Source organism: Arachis hypogaea, chromosome 8 (genome assembly GCF_003086295.3).
Source record: "Arachis hypogaea cultivar Tifrunner chromosome 8, arahy.Tifrunner.gnm2.J5K5, whole genome shotgun sequence".
Lineage (NCBI taxonomy): Eukaryota > Viridiplantae > Streptophyta > Magnoliopsida > Fabales > Fabaceae > Arachis > Arachis hypogaea.
In genome coordinates, this window is record NC_092043.1 from 4,787,228 (window position 1) to 4,800,742 (window position 13,515).

Consider the following 13,515-nt stretch of genomic DNA (forward strand, 5'->3'; position numbering starts at 1 on the left):
AAGATGAAAAGTGAAAACATAGAGTTTCATGAGCTTTCTTTCTCTCCTAGGCTTTTGGTCATTCTTTCTGTCTCTCTTCCCTTTATTTTTCTAATTCTAATTGGTTTAAATAAAGAAGTTTGATGAAGGAATAAGAGGGGGAGAGAGTTTATACGTGGATCATGGGAAGGAAACACAAATCATGTTGTAAAAAATGAGTTTCCTTGCACTTTTCTCTATCCTATTGTGATTATTGTTTTACTACACCTCATTACACTTATCTCTCTCTTATTTAACATATGATTAGCTAAATAAAGAGGGAGAGAACGAGCTGGGTTAAGAGAGGCAGAAAAAGGGGTTGGTTTGGACATTTGGTTCAAGTTTGGTTGGATTCTAACTAAACTAGCTTCCTTGGTTACAATTTTAGTTACTTTATTTCTTCTTCCCTTCTAACTAATCATTTTAGTAACCAAATGAGTGAAATTAAATTATGATGGGAGTAATTAAGGGGAGGGTGACTGGAAAATAATTAACGTATATGTAATAACCAAGGTTCAGAAAACCGGACCGGTCATCGAACCGCTCTAGTCACTGGTTTACTAGTTCATTGGTCTAACCGGTTCAATCGTGGTCCAACTAGAAAAACCGTTTTAAAATAAAATAATAAATAAATTATAAATATACATCCTAAAATATAATTATAATATAATATAAATCTTAAAATATCTTCTACCATATGATCTTATCAAAATACAAACTCAAATTTTTTTAAAACACTCTTAAAACATGTTTCCGAGCACTTTTGTCATCATCATCTTCAGCTTTACACTGATCACTCAGTTAAATAATTCACAACCCTAATCCTCTATGATTTCTTTTGGAAAAATAAAATTCCGTTCAAGAAGAAAACCATAGCAATAAGTAATTGAGAATATTTGTCAGACTTACCACCAAGACATAAAACAAGTATACATATAGGATAGTATCAAACAATCCAATTCTCAATTCCATGAATCATAAACAAAAGGGTGTCTAAAATAACCACATAATCAATCAAATTCAACATTAAAAAATATCAAAAATTAAATTTTGCAATTGAAAAAAATGAAGTAAAGATAGGATTTTATACTAACAAATTCCCCTTAATCTTGAACCATGTCTCAGCAGTCAGCACATACTTTGTGGGCAGCAGCAAGATCATCTTTACAAGCACAAGCCAATTCAATTGGAATATCAAACTCAGAACTATCACTCTCTCCAAGCCCATGTGACAAATTCTACAATTTCTCTCCACTTTGTGATTAGTATTACTAATAATATTATTAATAATATTAACATTGCCAACTAATTAGTGGATATTAGAACTTTAAACACTCTTTAACTACAAGCTGTAATATGACCCAAATAACAAATTAACCAATTTAATTAATACACAACTCCAAACACAGCAAGTAATCTGCTTCATACACACCTCAAAAGTGGTCCCGAATCATTTGCAATAACAGTGAATTATGCTTCATAAACAACTCAAATTGTCGAAATCAGAAACATGAAGCACACTATTTAGAATCTACAGAGTCATACCAATTTCAAGAAATACATAATTGGCACAATTTATCAAGCATGGTAAAACTAAGTTCTCAAGGAAAAATTTTAATTGAAAACAAAAACACAACACCACAGTAAACACAGCACAGCAACAAAGAAGACACAAAACAGTACAGTATATCACAATAGAATAATAGCAGTGAACAGGGCTAATTAATAATCAATTAATCATTCAATAATCCATATAATTGCTGAACAAAAAATAAAACAAAAAAAAGAACAAGCACTAGCAGTGAGTAGAGAAGCCATTGCCTTCTTCGATCTGAGCAATCTGGGCAGAGTATGAGAGAAAGTGGTTAAGCATGATGGACGACAGCAACTAGGCAACAAGCACGACGATGGACGGCAGCAGAAGCGCGGATGAGCAAAGGTAGACCAGACGACGAACGCTAAACTCGACAAAGAAGCTGCAATTGGAGTGAATAGGGGTTGGAGAGCTCAAGAACGATGACGGCACGACGGACGGCGACACTATCTTCCTCCTTGCAGCGCTGGTGGAGGCTACTGTAAACTAGGGTTTCTTTTTGGGAGAAAAGAGCTTCATTTGAGAGAGTGAAAGTTGAGAGGAGTTGGAGAGCTCAAGAACAACGACGGCAGTGTCTCCCTCCATGCGGCGGCGGTGGAGGCTATTGCTAGTCTGCTAGGGTTTTTGTTTTGGGGGAAGAGAGCTGCTTGAGAGAGTGAGCGTTGAGAGGAGGCACTGAACGCCTGAAGGCTTCCCATTTTTTCTTTTATCCAAAACGCGAAACGACACTTTTAGGAAACCGGCCGGCTTCCGGTTCGGTCCAACTGATCGATTCTTGACCGATTCAGCAGTTTTTAAACGATTTTATAACTGACGGTTTTATAAGTTAAACCAAACCGTAAAAATATTCGGTTTACAGTTAAACCGATCGAACCGACCAATCCGATCCGATTTTCAGAACATTGGTAATAACATAGATCACATAATCTTCCTCTTCTTGAATTAATTCACCACATGATGAATAAATATGTGGTGAAGAGTGAGACATGGAAGCTAGGTAAGCATATCATTACTAATTTATGTGCCTAGGAGATTAATTTTTGAAGAATAATCATCAAAAGTGATAATTACACGATTATCAATTCTAATCGTATTGGTTAAAACGATTAAAAATATCAATAAGAGGAATATTCGTAGTAGAGAATATTTCAACTCTAAAATATATTTAGAATATTTTTTGGAGTTAAACTAATAAAAAAATATCAGTAATAGAATTTTATCAGATAAATTTAGATCCGGTAGATACAAGTTATTATTATTGATACTATTTTGTCATATATAAAAAAAATGTTTTATTAGTATATTTTTTCTCTTTCTTATTTATTGTGCTACTTTTTCTTTCTCAGCTTTTTCTCTCTTTATTTCTGTAGAATATTTTATTTATATTTGTCTCGTTGTATCGGAATGAATTATAATTTTTGTTACAGAAATCCTGATATACTAAACTATGAAAAAAAGACGGATTATTACACAGATGGATTAGAGAGAAAGGGTTGTGCATGTGTGTGTGAGAGAGAGAGAGCACACCAGAGTTAGAGAAGAATGGAGTGTGGTTGCTTTATGCGCGACATGTGGACCGTGATACACAAATCGAACGGTTCAATATATGTATCTAAATCGGACCGTCTAATTATTGATCTACTAATTCAGATAGTCTGATTCGTTGTCTCTTACCATCACAACTGCAATGAACATCTTATTTTCTAATAACGCTACATTACACCAATTTTGTCTCTATTTTAAAATTAAAAAATGAAGAAGAATAAAAAGTAAAAAAAAAATAATTGTAACATCAATAAGAAAATTTTGGAGGTAAAACTAAAAAAATTTGTGTTAAAATTAAAAATTTTTGCATTAAAATTTAAAAATTTTACTTTGTTTTTTACTTGAGTCTTTATAATTGTGTAATTGTAATTTTGCCTGTATTTAACTAGTATATATTTGTTAGCTAAATCTTGTTAATAATTTTTTTTAAAAATTATTAATATTTATTTTTGAGATATAATACTTTTTAGTCTCGTATTAAAGTATAACTATAAAATTATTTTTATATTAAAATTTTTTAATTTAAAAATTATTAAATTTAAATATTTAAAATAATAAATTATATTTTTAATAATTTTATTTAATATTTAATTAAACCCATGAATTTCAAATAAATTCCCATCAAACCATTAAACAAATAAACTAATCGCCTCATCGATTTATTGACCAGTTCGTTCTAACAACCTTGCGAAGAAGTATGGTAATGAGTTTTGTTGTGTTTTGCCCCCTCGCTTAGACTTGGTTAATAAGAATAGTTGGATGCGAATCAAAACTTTGTTGGTTTTTTTGGAGTAGATATAATAGAGGACGAGGGAACTAGAGTGTTTGCGACATCCGGTTTGCCGAGATGAAAGTAAGTTGGAAGAAGACAACGAAGAAGAAGCGTTGTTTGGAGGCGTTGCCACAGTTCACCGACCTGCCTTTCGAGCACAATCAAGACGAGCATCCCCTTTACCCTCAGCCCCATCCAGAACACTCGCATGGCTCGGAGGAAGCACGACAACTTGCTAAGGAATTTCAAGCTCAGGGAGACAAGCTTGCTCTGGTATATATAAATTGATCATATTCCTTATTATCATTTTTGTTCTTCTTATTATTATTTGGAAGATGGAATCTGTGATGGGGAAACATGAGTGCATTTCATTTTGTAGTTGAGTCATGGCTCTTGGGTCATCCAGTTTATGTTTTTAGAAGTATAAATTGTCTTCATTACTTGACTTGATAGTAGTGCCTGGGAATGCAAATTCAAGGTCATGCGCCAAACCAAAATAAATCAAGGCCTCTGCGCTACTTCTTCACCTGGAAGTTGAGACATAACTTGTACATAGTTTATGTTGTCATACAAGAAACTTGTGAGGAAGGCAAGGAGAATGCTAAAAGGGATGCGAAAGATGAAGAAAGGAGCTTGAACTTAGAACCTCTCGAATTTCATATAATAGTTCCGATGGGTTCACTTAAGTACAGTTTTGCTATTTCAACCATCTATAGACAACAACTATGGCATACGGTCGTCACACACCCTAAAGTATTTTTTATTCAAATGGGCATGTGAAACACCTCACAAACTTTTACCATATCTTACAAAGCTTTCAACGTAACATTACAAGTTGTATGTGTAATTTACAAACCCGACGATGTGATTTCAAAAAGGGAACTGTATATCACACGGTCCGTATGAACTCACGTATGCGTAGTTGTTTCGGTAGTTGGCTCCCTTAGTTGTTTAAATACATTTTCTGCTTTAAGTAAATCAATCTAAGTAGTGATTGGCTGTCTAATTGGGAAGAATAGAGTCCAATTTCGAAGACTTGACTATTAGGTTCAAGAAGGATGATTTTCTGCTGATAATTAAAACTGTGACCTTTCTTTGTAAAACCCTGATTTGCAGCTCAACATGACACCTGAAACAAGCACGCTATGTAGATATGTTCTGGTTGATTACCTCCGAAAAAGAGAGCAAGACTTTATCGATGAGTATTGACATTTTGCTTTATGCCTAGACTCTGTCTCTTCTCTTGATGGAAATACAGGCTCAGCCAAACAAGAAAATCACATACCTTATCCTCCTTAGAGTGTTACAACGCTAATTTAACTCTATCCAGAGAGATTTCAAGTGGTTTGCATGTGTTTTTCTATTGACTTCATCATTATATGAGCAGAATCTTTCTGATTGAATAATTTTCCTCCGATACTTGAAAAGTAGGATCTCTCTTCTTAGGCTCAATACCCATGAGAGGCCTTTGTTTTCCATTTTCTTTTATCACTTTGCAAATAAGCTGTGTCTATCTCATATAAATGTTCTCAATCATCCTACATACATGTCAGCTGAATGAATGCAGTTTTCCAGGATGCTGTGGTTGGAGTTCTTCCAGTGTTTGATTCGACTGTCGGAAGAGTTATATATACTCAGCATCTTGAATTACAATGTCTAAGGCAGCTAAGGCCTGATATAAGGATTTGATAGATGGTAGCAAGAAATCTAAACTAAATTGACAATTAAGACCAATCAGAGAAGGCTTTGGTAGCAGAGGCACATGAGATTTTGAAAAATATCAAATATTATATATGAAAAATTGGATCTCATATCTTGTGAATTTCCTGATCAACTGCATAAGATTTATTTTTATTATAGGAACATGTTAAGTGACAACAATTTCATAAATTTTTGTCAAATCCTTCTTGCAACATTTTAAGTCCAACATTATCTAAGGATATGGAAAATACAACCTACATAAACACACTGGCATCCTTTTGCCTATTTACTGGCTTGGAAGGAGTTAGGCTTATAATGTTTAGGGAGTTAGTCCTGTGAACTTTGCGCTCTAGATATCTTACTGTGGGGTGGTTGATGGCTGTTAATGACATGACCAAAATTGCTTATATAGGCACTTGAGCATCAAGCTCTTTTAAGCTATGTGCAGAGCTTTATGAGAATAGAATACAATATGTTACAGACTTACAGTTTTACTTTCTTTTTTCTTTCCCTTTTTTTTAGCTAAAAATGCAAGCATGATTTGGTTTACTACTGACTGATTGCTACTCCTGCAATGCTTCTCTTCTTTTTTTCTCTTTACTTATGTGAGACTTCTTTGTTAAGTCTGAGTTATTTAATACCAAATGTTTGATTTCAGATTAACTTCTGTGAGTGTGAATCTAATACTTTCCATACTACTATGATATGTATTTGTAGTTCAAATTTGAGCTTTTTGATGATATCAATCATATGATATTATCATGAAATGGCATGCAACATGTCATTCATCTAGTCTTTGTTGATTGAGTAGGATCTGATTTGTACTGCGCTTTGCAACCAATATCACATCATGTTTCTGAATTCTCTTTTGCAGGATGGGAAGTACCGGGAAGCACTGGCTAAATGGGAATCTGCTCTTACTTTGACCCCTGATCTTTCAGTTTTGCATGAACAAAAGGCGCAAGTATTACTGGAAATTGGAGATGCTTGGAATGCATTGAAGGCTGCCACACGTGAGTCAAACCTGTATTTTCTATTTATTATGCACTAAATGAAACTACTATATTCCTGTTAGAAAATGAACTATTTCATGAAGTCTTTTTTTTGGTTTTTTTTTTAACCATTATGAAGCAGCTTGTGACGAATTTAGCTCTGCCAAGGAAATTTTTTTGCATTGTAAAATTCACAGCTGCTTTTAGGGAATGATTTGTTTGGTTTCCTTTATGAATGTTGGGTGTGTCCTGCAACCATTAATCAGTTCTTCGTGAGTAAGTTTGTTTGATTTTGGGAGTAGGAAAGAGGCAATACCCGTGGGACACTGCAATTTATGCCACTACTTGGTGTATGTGGTTGGAGGACAATATGCACATCTTCAATGACATTTTTCTGACAAGCAAGTTTTAGGTTAGATGTTTGGCCTCTATTTGTGTAAGGCTCAGGATCTTTACACACAACTTTCAGATCATAAAGCTATGTTTCATGCTGAGAGATTGGAAATTATCATAAATAGTTCCTTTCTTTTCACTCTTCTATTTAGGACCTCTTATCATCTATGTTCTATTATTTTCTCTCAATCTCAATAACAATAATAACAATATTATAACAACAACAACAACAACAACAACAACAACAACAACAACAACAACAACAACAACAACAATAATAATAATAATAACAACAATAAATGAATGAAAGAAATTAACTCTGCCAAGGATTTAATTAGTTATATTGTGATTTTTTGGATGTTCTTTGTCAAAAATAATATATTTTCTTCTCTTGGCAGGAGCTACAGAACTGGAGCCATCGTGGGCTGAGGTGTGATGCTGATAACACATTTACTATGCATTTTATATTCTGTATTACCTTTTCCAATTTAAAACGTTCATTATCTTATACTCCATTTTTTTTAATTACTTTCACTTTATAATCATGTTTTAGTAAAACACTAGGCGAAACTATTTTTTAGAACTTCAATCTTAAATGGCCCTCCTTATGACTTTGTTATGGCAGATTCACAATGTCATTTTGATCTGTTGGTTGACCTTACCTAGTGTGAAAGGATTTTGTCTGTTACTTTATACAATCCTATAAATCTATTTTCCCATATGAGCTGCTCTTTTTGGTATGACTAGTTATTTCCTTTTCCCACATTACTACTACAACACACTTGTCCACATTGTTTAACTACCTTAGTGAAACTAAACATGCCCTCGTTTCTAACATGATCAGCAAAGTTTCTTTGTGGTTGCAGTTTGAATAAATACAGCATTGATTACCTTCATACCTGTATGAGAAATATGTACTACTATTAAGATTAAGATTATATATATCATATTCATTTGGACTCATCTCACACCTATTCTTGTAAGCTAGTAAGGAAGATGAAACAACATTTTAAATCAAATTAGTCTGAGCATTTCGATCTTGATTGTTGCAGGCTTGGCTCACACTTGGCAGAGCACAGCTGAACTTCGGTGAGCCAGATAATGCTATTGAAAGCTTCGACTCAGCTTTAGCTCTCAAGGTTTGTCTCCCTGATGCTCCTGGTAATTAGGTTAGATGCCTGTAGACATTTTCTAGAAAGCATGGTTTTTATGGGTTAAGGTTTTAGGTTTTACAAAGGGCTTTTGTGTGATACACAGCGTGGTAAATAATATTACAAATCAACATTCAGTTAAATAAGCCGTTGGCCTTACATGTTAATTTTGATTAGCAAAACCGAATGAAAGATGAACTTACACCAATGCATTTTAACATCGGGTCAGTTGGATTTAGCAGGAAGTCGGCTTTGCTCTTAGATGCACTGTTCTGAAGCATACGTTCAACCAATTATTTTCCTTTTGAAATAGCTTAACCATGTTTATTGTTTTGTGCAGCCTGATTTTGAGGAAGCACGGGATGATAGGAAAACTGCGTTGCATCTCGTGAAAAAAAGAAAGCAACTTCAATCTAGTGACACCAGTACTCGTTATGTGGTAGGCAATAAGGGTGAAAGCTCATGAAGCTTTCTGCAACAGGGAAGAAAATTAATTATCCAAATATTCCATTTGTTGCGTATCCAATTGTGATTTGTGAACAACTTCGCATAAACTTAGTGGGTTACTAGTTAAATCAGTCCAGTAATAATTAAATAAATATATAAAATTATAATAAAATTTAAAATTTAAATAATAAAAGAAATGAAAATAATATTTAGAATTTATTGTGTGTAAAATAAAATATATGAAATAGGATTTATTTTGACATTTATATTTTATAGCGTATTGGAAAAATAAAACATATATGGTACAAGATATAGTATAGATATTTTATTTTGCACTATATATGTTATTAATACGACCTAGTAGAGCACCATTTTTGAATAAATGGTTGTGTATCCTCCGTTGGTGGCCATGTACCTGTAAAGTTCATGAAACGGTTTTGACGAGGGTTTGTTGTGAACTTGTTGGTTTTGACTGTGTTAAATAAAATGTACATGTGGTTTGATGCTTGGACCGAATTGGTTATTTGGCCGATTCACTGGTTTTTTTGGTTGAACGAGTTGGTCTAATCTGATTTTGCTAACTATGCTTTCGAGTTGAAATGAAGTTTTGGGAAAGAAATTATGTATTCATGTATATCTAATCCGAATCTATATAATTCAAGACCGGAGTAGCTTTTAATAAGATTTCGAGGTCATAATTGTTTAGCAGAAAATACAGGATTTTTTTGAAATAAATAAAATAAATATTTTAATTATCGAAATATGCATTTTGAAATTTTTTATCAGAAACCATCACATTTCTTATCTTGTTTACAGTGTAAACGAAATAAGTTAATACGTATCTTGTTTATACTGTAAATGAGAAAAGGCCAAGAAGAAATGTAGCCTATATTTTGTTTATAGTGTAAACGAGATACGTATTAACTTATTTCGTTTACACGGTAAACGAGATAAGAGGGTAATTATGATATTTATACTGTAAACGAGATATATCAAGACAAATTTTCAACGGCTATAAAAGGATGTGTAATCCTTTGTATTCTCCACAAACATTGTATTACTCCGTTTATACTGTAAACGAGATATGTCAAGATAAATTTTCAACGGCTATAAAAGGATGTGTAATTCTTTGTATTCTCCACAAACATTGTACTACTCTTTTTCTATCTATTCCTTCTGAAAAGAAGCCAAAAAGTCTAATAGTACTGGTTTCTTGGTTGTAAGTGTGTATCTGAATTGCCGTATGAGAAATAGTGATAATGGGGTAACATTTGAGTGTGAGAATCCCATTCTGTTGTGTACCTGGCCTGGAAGTTCATTGGCAGACTTGAAGAGTCTGATATTGAGTTGCGTCAGTAGTAGTGGGAGAAAAGAGATTGAAAGAGTGGCGTATAGGTTGCTAGCACCGATTGGAAATGGAGTTTTTTAGTTTTATCTGTTTTGGCTCCATGGTGACGAGCATGTCCGCTTGATATTTGACATCCATGGGAGAATTATGACGGAGCAAGTGATGGAGCTTTCTGCGGAGGTTGGTAACGTCAGTGGCAGTGGATCTGATTCGTCAGACTTCGTCTAAGATGACCCACCTCTCACAACATCGCCTATTCATGTTGCGAGTCCAGTGGCAGACATGGAGGTCGACGGTGAGCACTCTGACGAGGAGTATGTTGCGGATAGCAACGAGAGTGGTGTTTCCGAGGATGATGATGTGAAAGAGTATGTACTAGAGACCCCCGTTGAGACATCACCTAGTGTTCCGAGGGTTACCTGAAACTGTAGGTCAATCTCGGACGAGATTTGCAGTGGTGGCCGGAGCTGTCGTGTTCGACTTGTTGAACTTGGCAGTGCGGCTGATCCTTGTTCACCGAAGGGTGGTAGTACCTGCAAGAGACTCAGATGCTTAAGTTATCACGTGCTTTAGGCAGGATTTTGTGTAGAATCAGAGTATGAGTTATACCTGGGAGCTCCAGTGTATTTATAGTAGTATTGAGTGGCTTTCATTGAGATAAGATAGTTATCTTATCTTATCTTTTTAGGTGAACCGCCTCATCCTTTAAGGGCTAGTCGCCTTAGAGTGGGCTTCGTCCTTCGGTTGCACTTGCTTGGCCTATATGATGATTTGGCCGAACTCTTTTGGTAAGAGGTCAGTGGCAACCGTCCTAAAGAGGTCGGTCGCTCGTGTCTTTAGTCCGCCCGGGTAGCCTAGCTCGACCCAGGGTATGAACACCTAGGTATCTTCTGCCTCCCCCGTACCTAATTCTGGCCTTGCCATCTGTACCCAGTCACTATGCTATGTTGGATCTAGATACGATGCAAGAGAAGAACCCATTTTCCAACACGGGTCAGGAAGATTACAACTTGGACGGTGGGGTGGAGTTTAGGGTTGGCCACAGATTTAAAAGCATAGATGCAATAATGTAGGGTGTGAAGAATTACAGCATTCACAGAAGTGCTGAGTATCGAGTAGTGGAGTTGGATCGATTAAAGTACAACGTGTGTTGCCGACAACATAGAGCAGGCTGCCCTTGGAGTCTCCGTGTTGCTCTCCGACAGAATCTTAGATACTGGTAGGTTAAAGATTCATTGTGTTCTATATACTCAGTTGTCATTGTTATGCTTGTTGAACCTGTTTACCACGGTTGTTCTATTTCGCTAGGGAGGTGCATAGGTTGGGAGGACCGCACACGTGTTATGGCACCTACAGTGTTGCTGGACCACTGACAGTTGGATAGTAGTCTCATCTGTCGTGTCATCCTCCCGTTGATACAATCAAACATGTCCGTTAGCATTTAAGTCCTACAAGGTGCAGTTAGGCAAAGCTATCATGTCAAACCCTCGTACAGGAAGGTTTAGATGGCGAAGCAAAAGGCAATTGCACAGATATACGGTGATTGAGAGGAGTCTTACAATAAGGTGTCAAGGTTGCTGCAAGCGCTGCAGAGTTGTTGTCTCAGAATGATGTATGAGATCAACGTTGCACCGTACTATGATCGGCACCTCATGGTGCCTGCCTGCAGCATGTTTGACAAGGTATTTTGGGCCTTCCCTCCCTACGTCGAGGCTTTCAAGCTGCTCGTCTCTGTCAATGGTACACATCTGTATGGAAAATATGGTGGTGTTCTGCTTATTGCAGCAGCACAAGATGGTAACTGCAATATCCTTCCTATAGCCTTTGCCATTGTTGAGTCTGAGACGACGGAATCATGGTCTTTCTTTGTTACCAATTTGAGGCGACACGATACCACACAGGAAGGCCTGTTGATTATTTTTGATAGATCCAAGCGACCAAGGCTGTATTGAGAGCTGAGGATAGTGGCTGGCATCTTCTGAGAACATATCATGCTTACTGTGTCCGACACATGGCAGCAAACTTCATGTCTCATTTCAAGTCTGCTAAGGGAAAGAGGTACCTCACAAATGCTGCTTATAGTCCAAGAAAAGGTTGGGTATGAGTTGTACATGGATGCGTTGAGATTGTTATCGAGGAAGATGGTTAATTAGGCCGATAAATTCATCAAAGAGATCTAGCTACAACACTGCGATGGCGGTCGTCGATTCAGTCACATGACGATGAACCTCTCCAAGTGCATGAATGTCATCCTCAATGCTACACGCTATCCACCAATATCGGCGATTGTGCGATGCAAGTACGAGAGGCTGCAGCAGTTGTTCATGAGGAAGGGATGAGAGGCACATGTACAGCTAGTTGCGGGTAATTAGTTTTCACAATGTCTCATAGTGGCTGTTGAAAAGAACAAAGAGGGAATCTCAAAGATGCGTGTCACTCATTGCGATAGACGGGCTTCTGTGTTCATGGTTGATGAGTTAGAGGCATTCGAAGGTTGGTCACAGAGGTCGTTCCGAGTTCGCCTAGCTAGAGGCACATGTGACTATGGCCTTTTCCAATCACTCTATTTCCCATGTCGTCATGCACTGGCCGCCTGTGCCACCGCACGTAATGGTGTCCATACATCCATTCGGTGTACACACAGCAAGCTATGTTCAAGGTATACCAGTCGGAGTTTCCGCTGATACTAGATGAGAAACTTTGGCCGGAGTGGTATGGGGCATGCCTCCGACCTAACCCTGCCATGCGCAGGAAGTCCACTGGCAGACCGATTTCAACCAGGTTTCGTAATGAGATGGATGAGGGCGAGCACCGAGAGAAAATGTGCACTCTATGCAAGCAAACCGATTATACTCGAAGAGGTTGTCCAAACCAGAAGACGGACGATGCCTACTTTATGGTTGTTACTTTGTATGTGTTTGGTTTAAGCTGTAAGTTTGCGCAGTTCATGTGTTTGTGTGGAATAAGTTATATTTAAGTTTGTGTTATATTGACTCGCAATATTTTGTATTTTAAATTTGCATCATTATAATGAATTGAAATATTGAAGTACAAACCATAACCACATTAACATGAAACATGCACAAAGCGAGTAGTACGTAACATAAGTATTAAGTCAAAATAATCGAAGACTATTTTATCAAAGTACATCAAAATGTAACTACTGCGATATAAGTACATCAAAATACACCAAAATACATCAATAGAAACTATCCGATATCATCGGCGGTGATCACCCTAGAAATGTCGCCGATGCCAGGTGCCACACAGCGGAGGTTGCCCTATCTTTGAGGTCTGCTTGGACGTGGATCCACTTGAGGCTGTGAATGATACTCTGGTGCCTGTGGCTGCATATGCAGCTGTGACGGGCATGGATGGAATGGCGTAGCATAACTATTAGAGTAGGACACCGGCGGATAGGGAGGGTGATAAGGCAGAGGAAGAGGTGGTGCAGGCATCGGCTGGGACGCCGTTATCAGTCGTCCATAATCTACCGATGGCGATGTCGCATACTGAGCACCGGGTCCAAGGTGTGAACCGAAGTATGTGCCAGA

At 36.8% G+C, this 13,515-nt stretch overlaps 1 protein-coding gene across 3 annotated transcripts; it reads left to right on the top strand.

Annotated features, from left to right (window-relative positions):
* Positions 1-3,777: 3,777 nt before the first annotated feature.
* LOC112705760 (uncharacterized) lies at positions 3,778-9,167 on the top strand. Of its 3 annotated transcripts, none has more exons than XM_025756710.3 (6): positions 3,789-3,857; positions 3,953-4,202; positions 6,505-6,643; positions 7,414-7,445; positions 8,068-8,154; positions 8,507-9,167. In XM_025756710.3, the coding sequence occupies exons 2-6, from the start codon at positions 4,005-4,007 to the stop codon at positions 8,630-8,632; spliced, it is 582 nt and encodes a 193-aa protein (XP_025612495.1). In that variant the 5' UTR covers positions 3,789-3,857; positions 3,953-4,004; the 3' UTR covers positions 8,633-9,167. The 3 variants fall into 3 exon arrangements, with proteins under 3 accessions (XP_025612494.1, XP_025612495.1, XP_072056533.1); XM_072200432.1 differs by having other exon boundaries at positions 3,802-3,852; XM_025756709.2 differs by having other exon boundaries at positions 3,778-4,202.
* Positions 9,168-13,515: the final 4,348 nt, after the last annotated feature.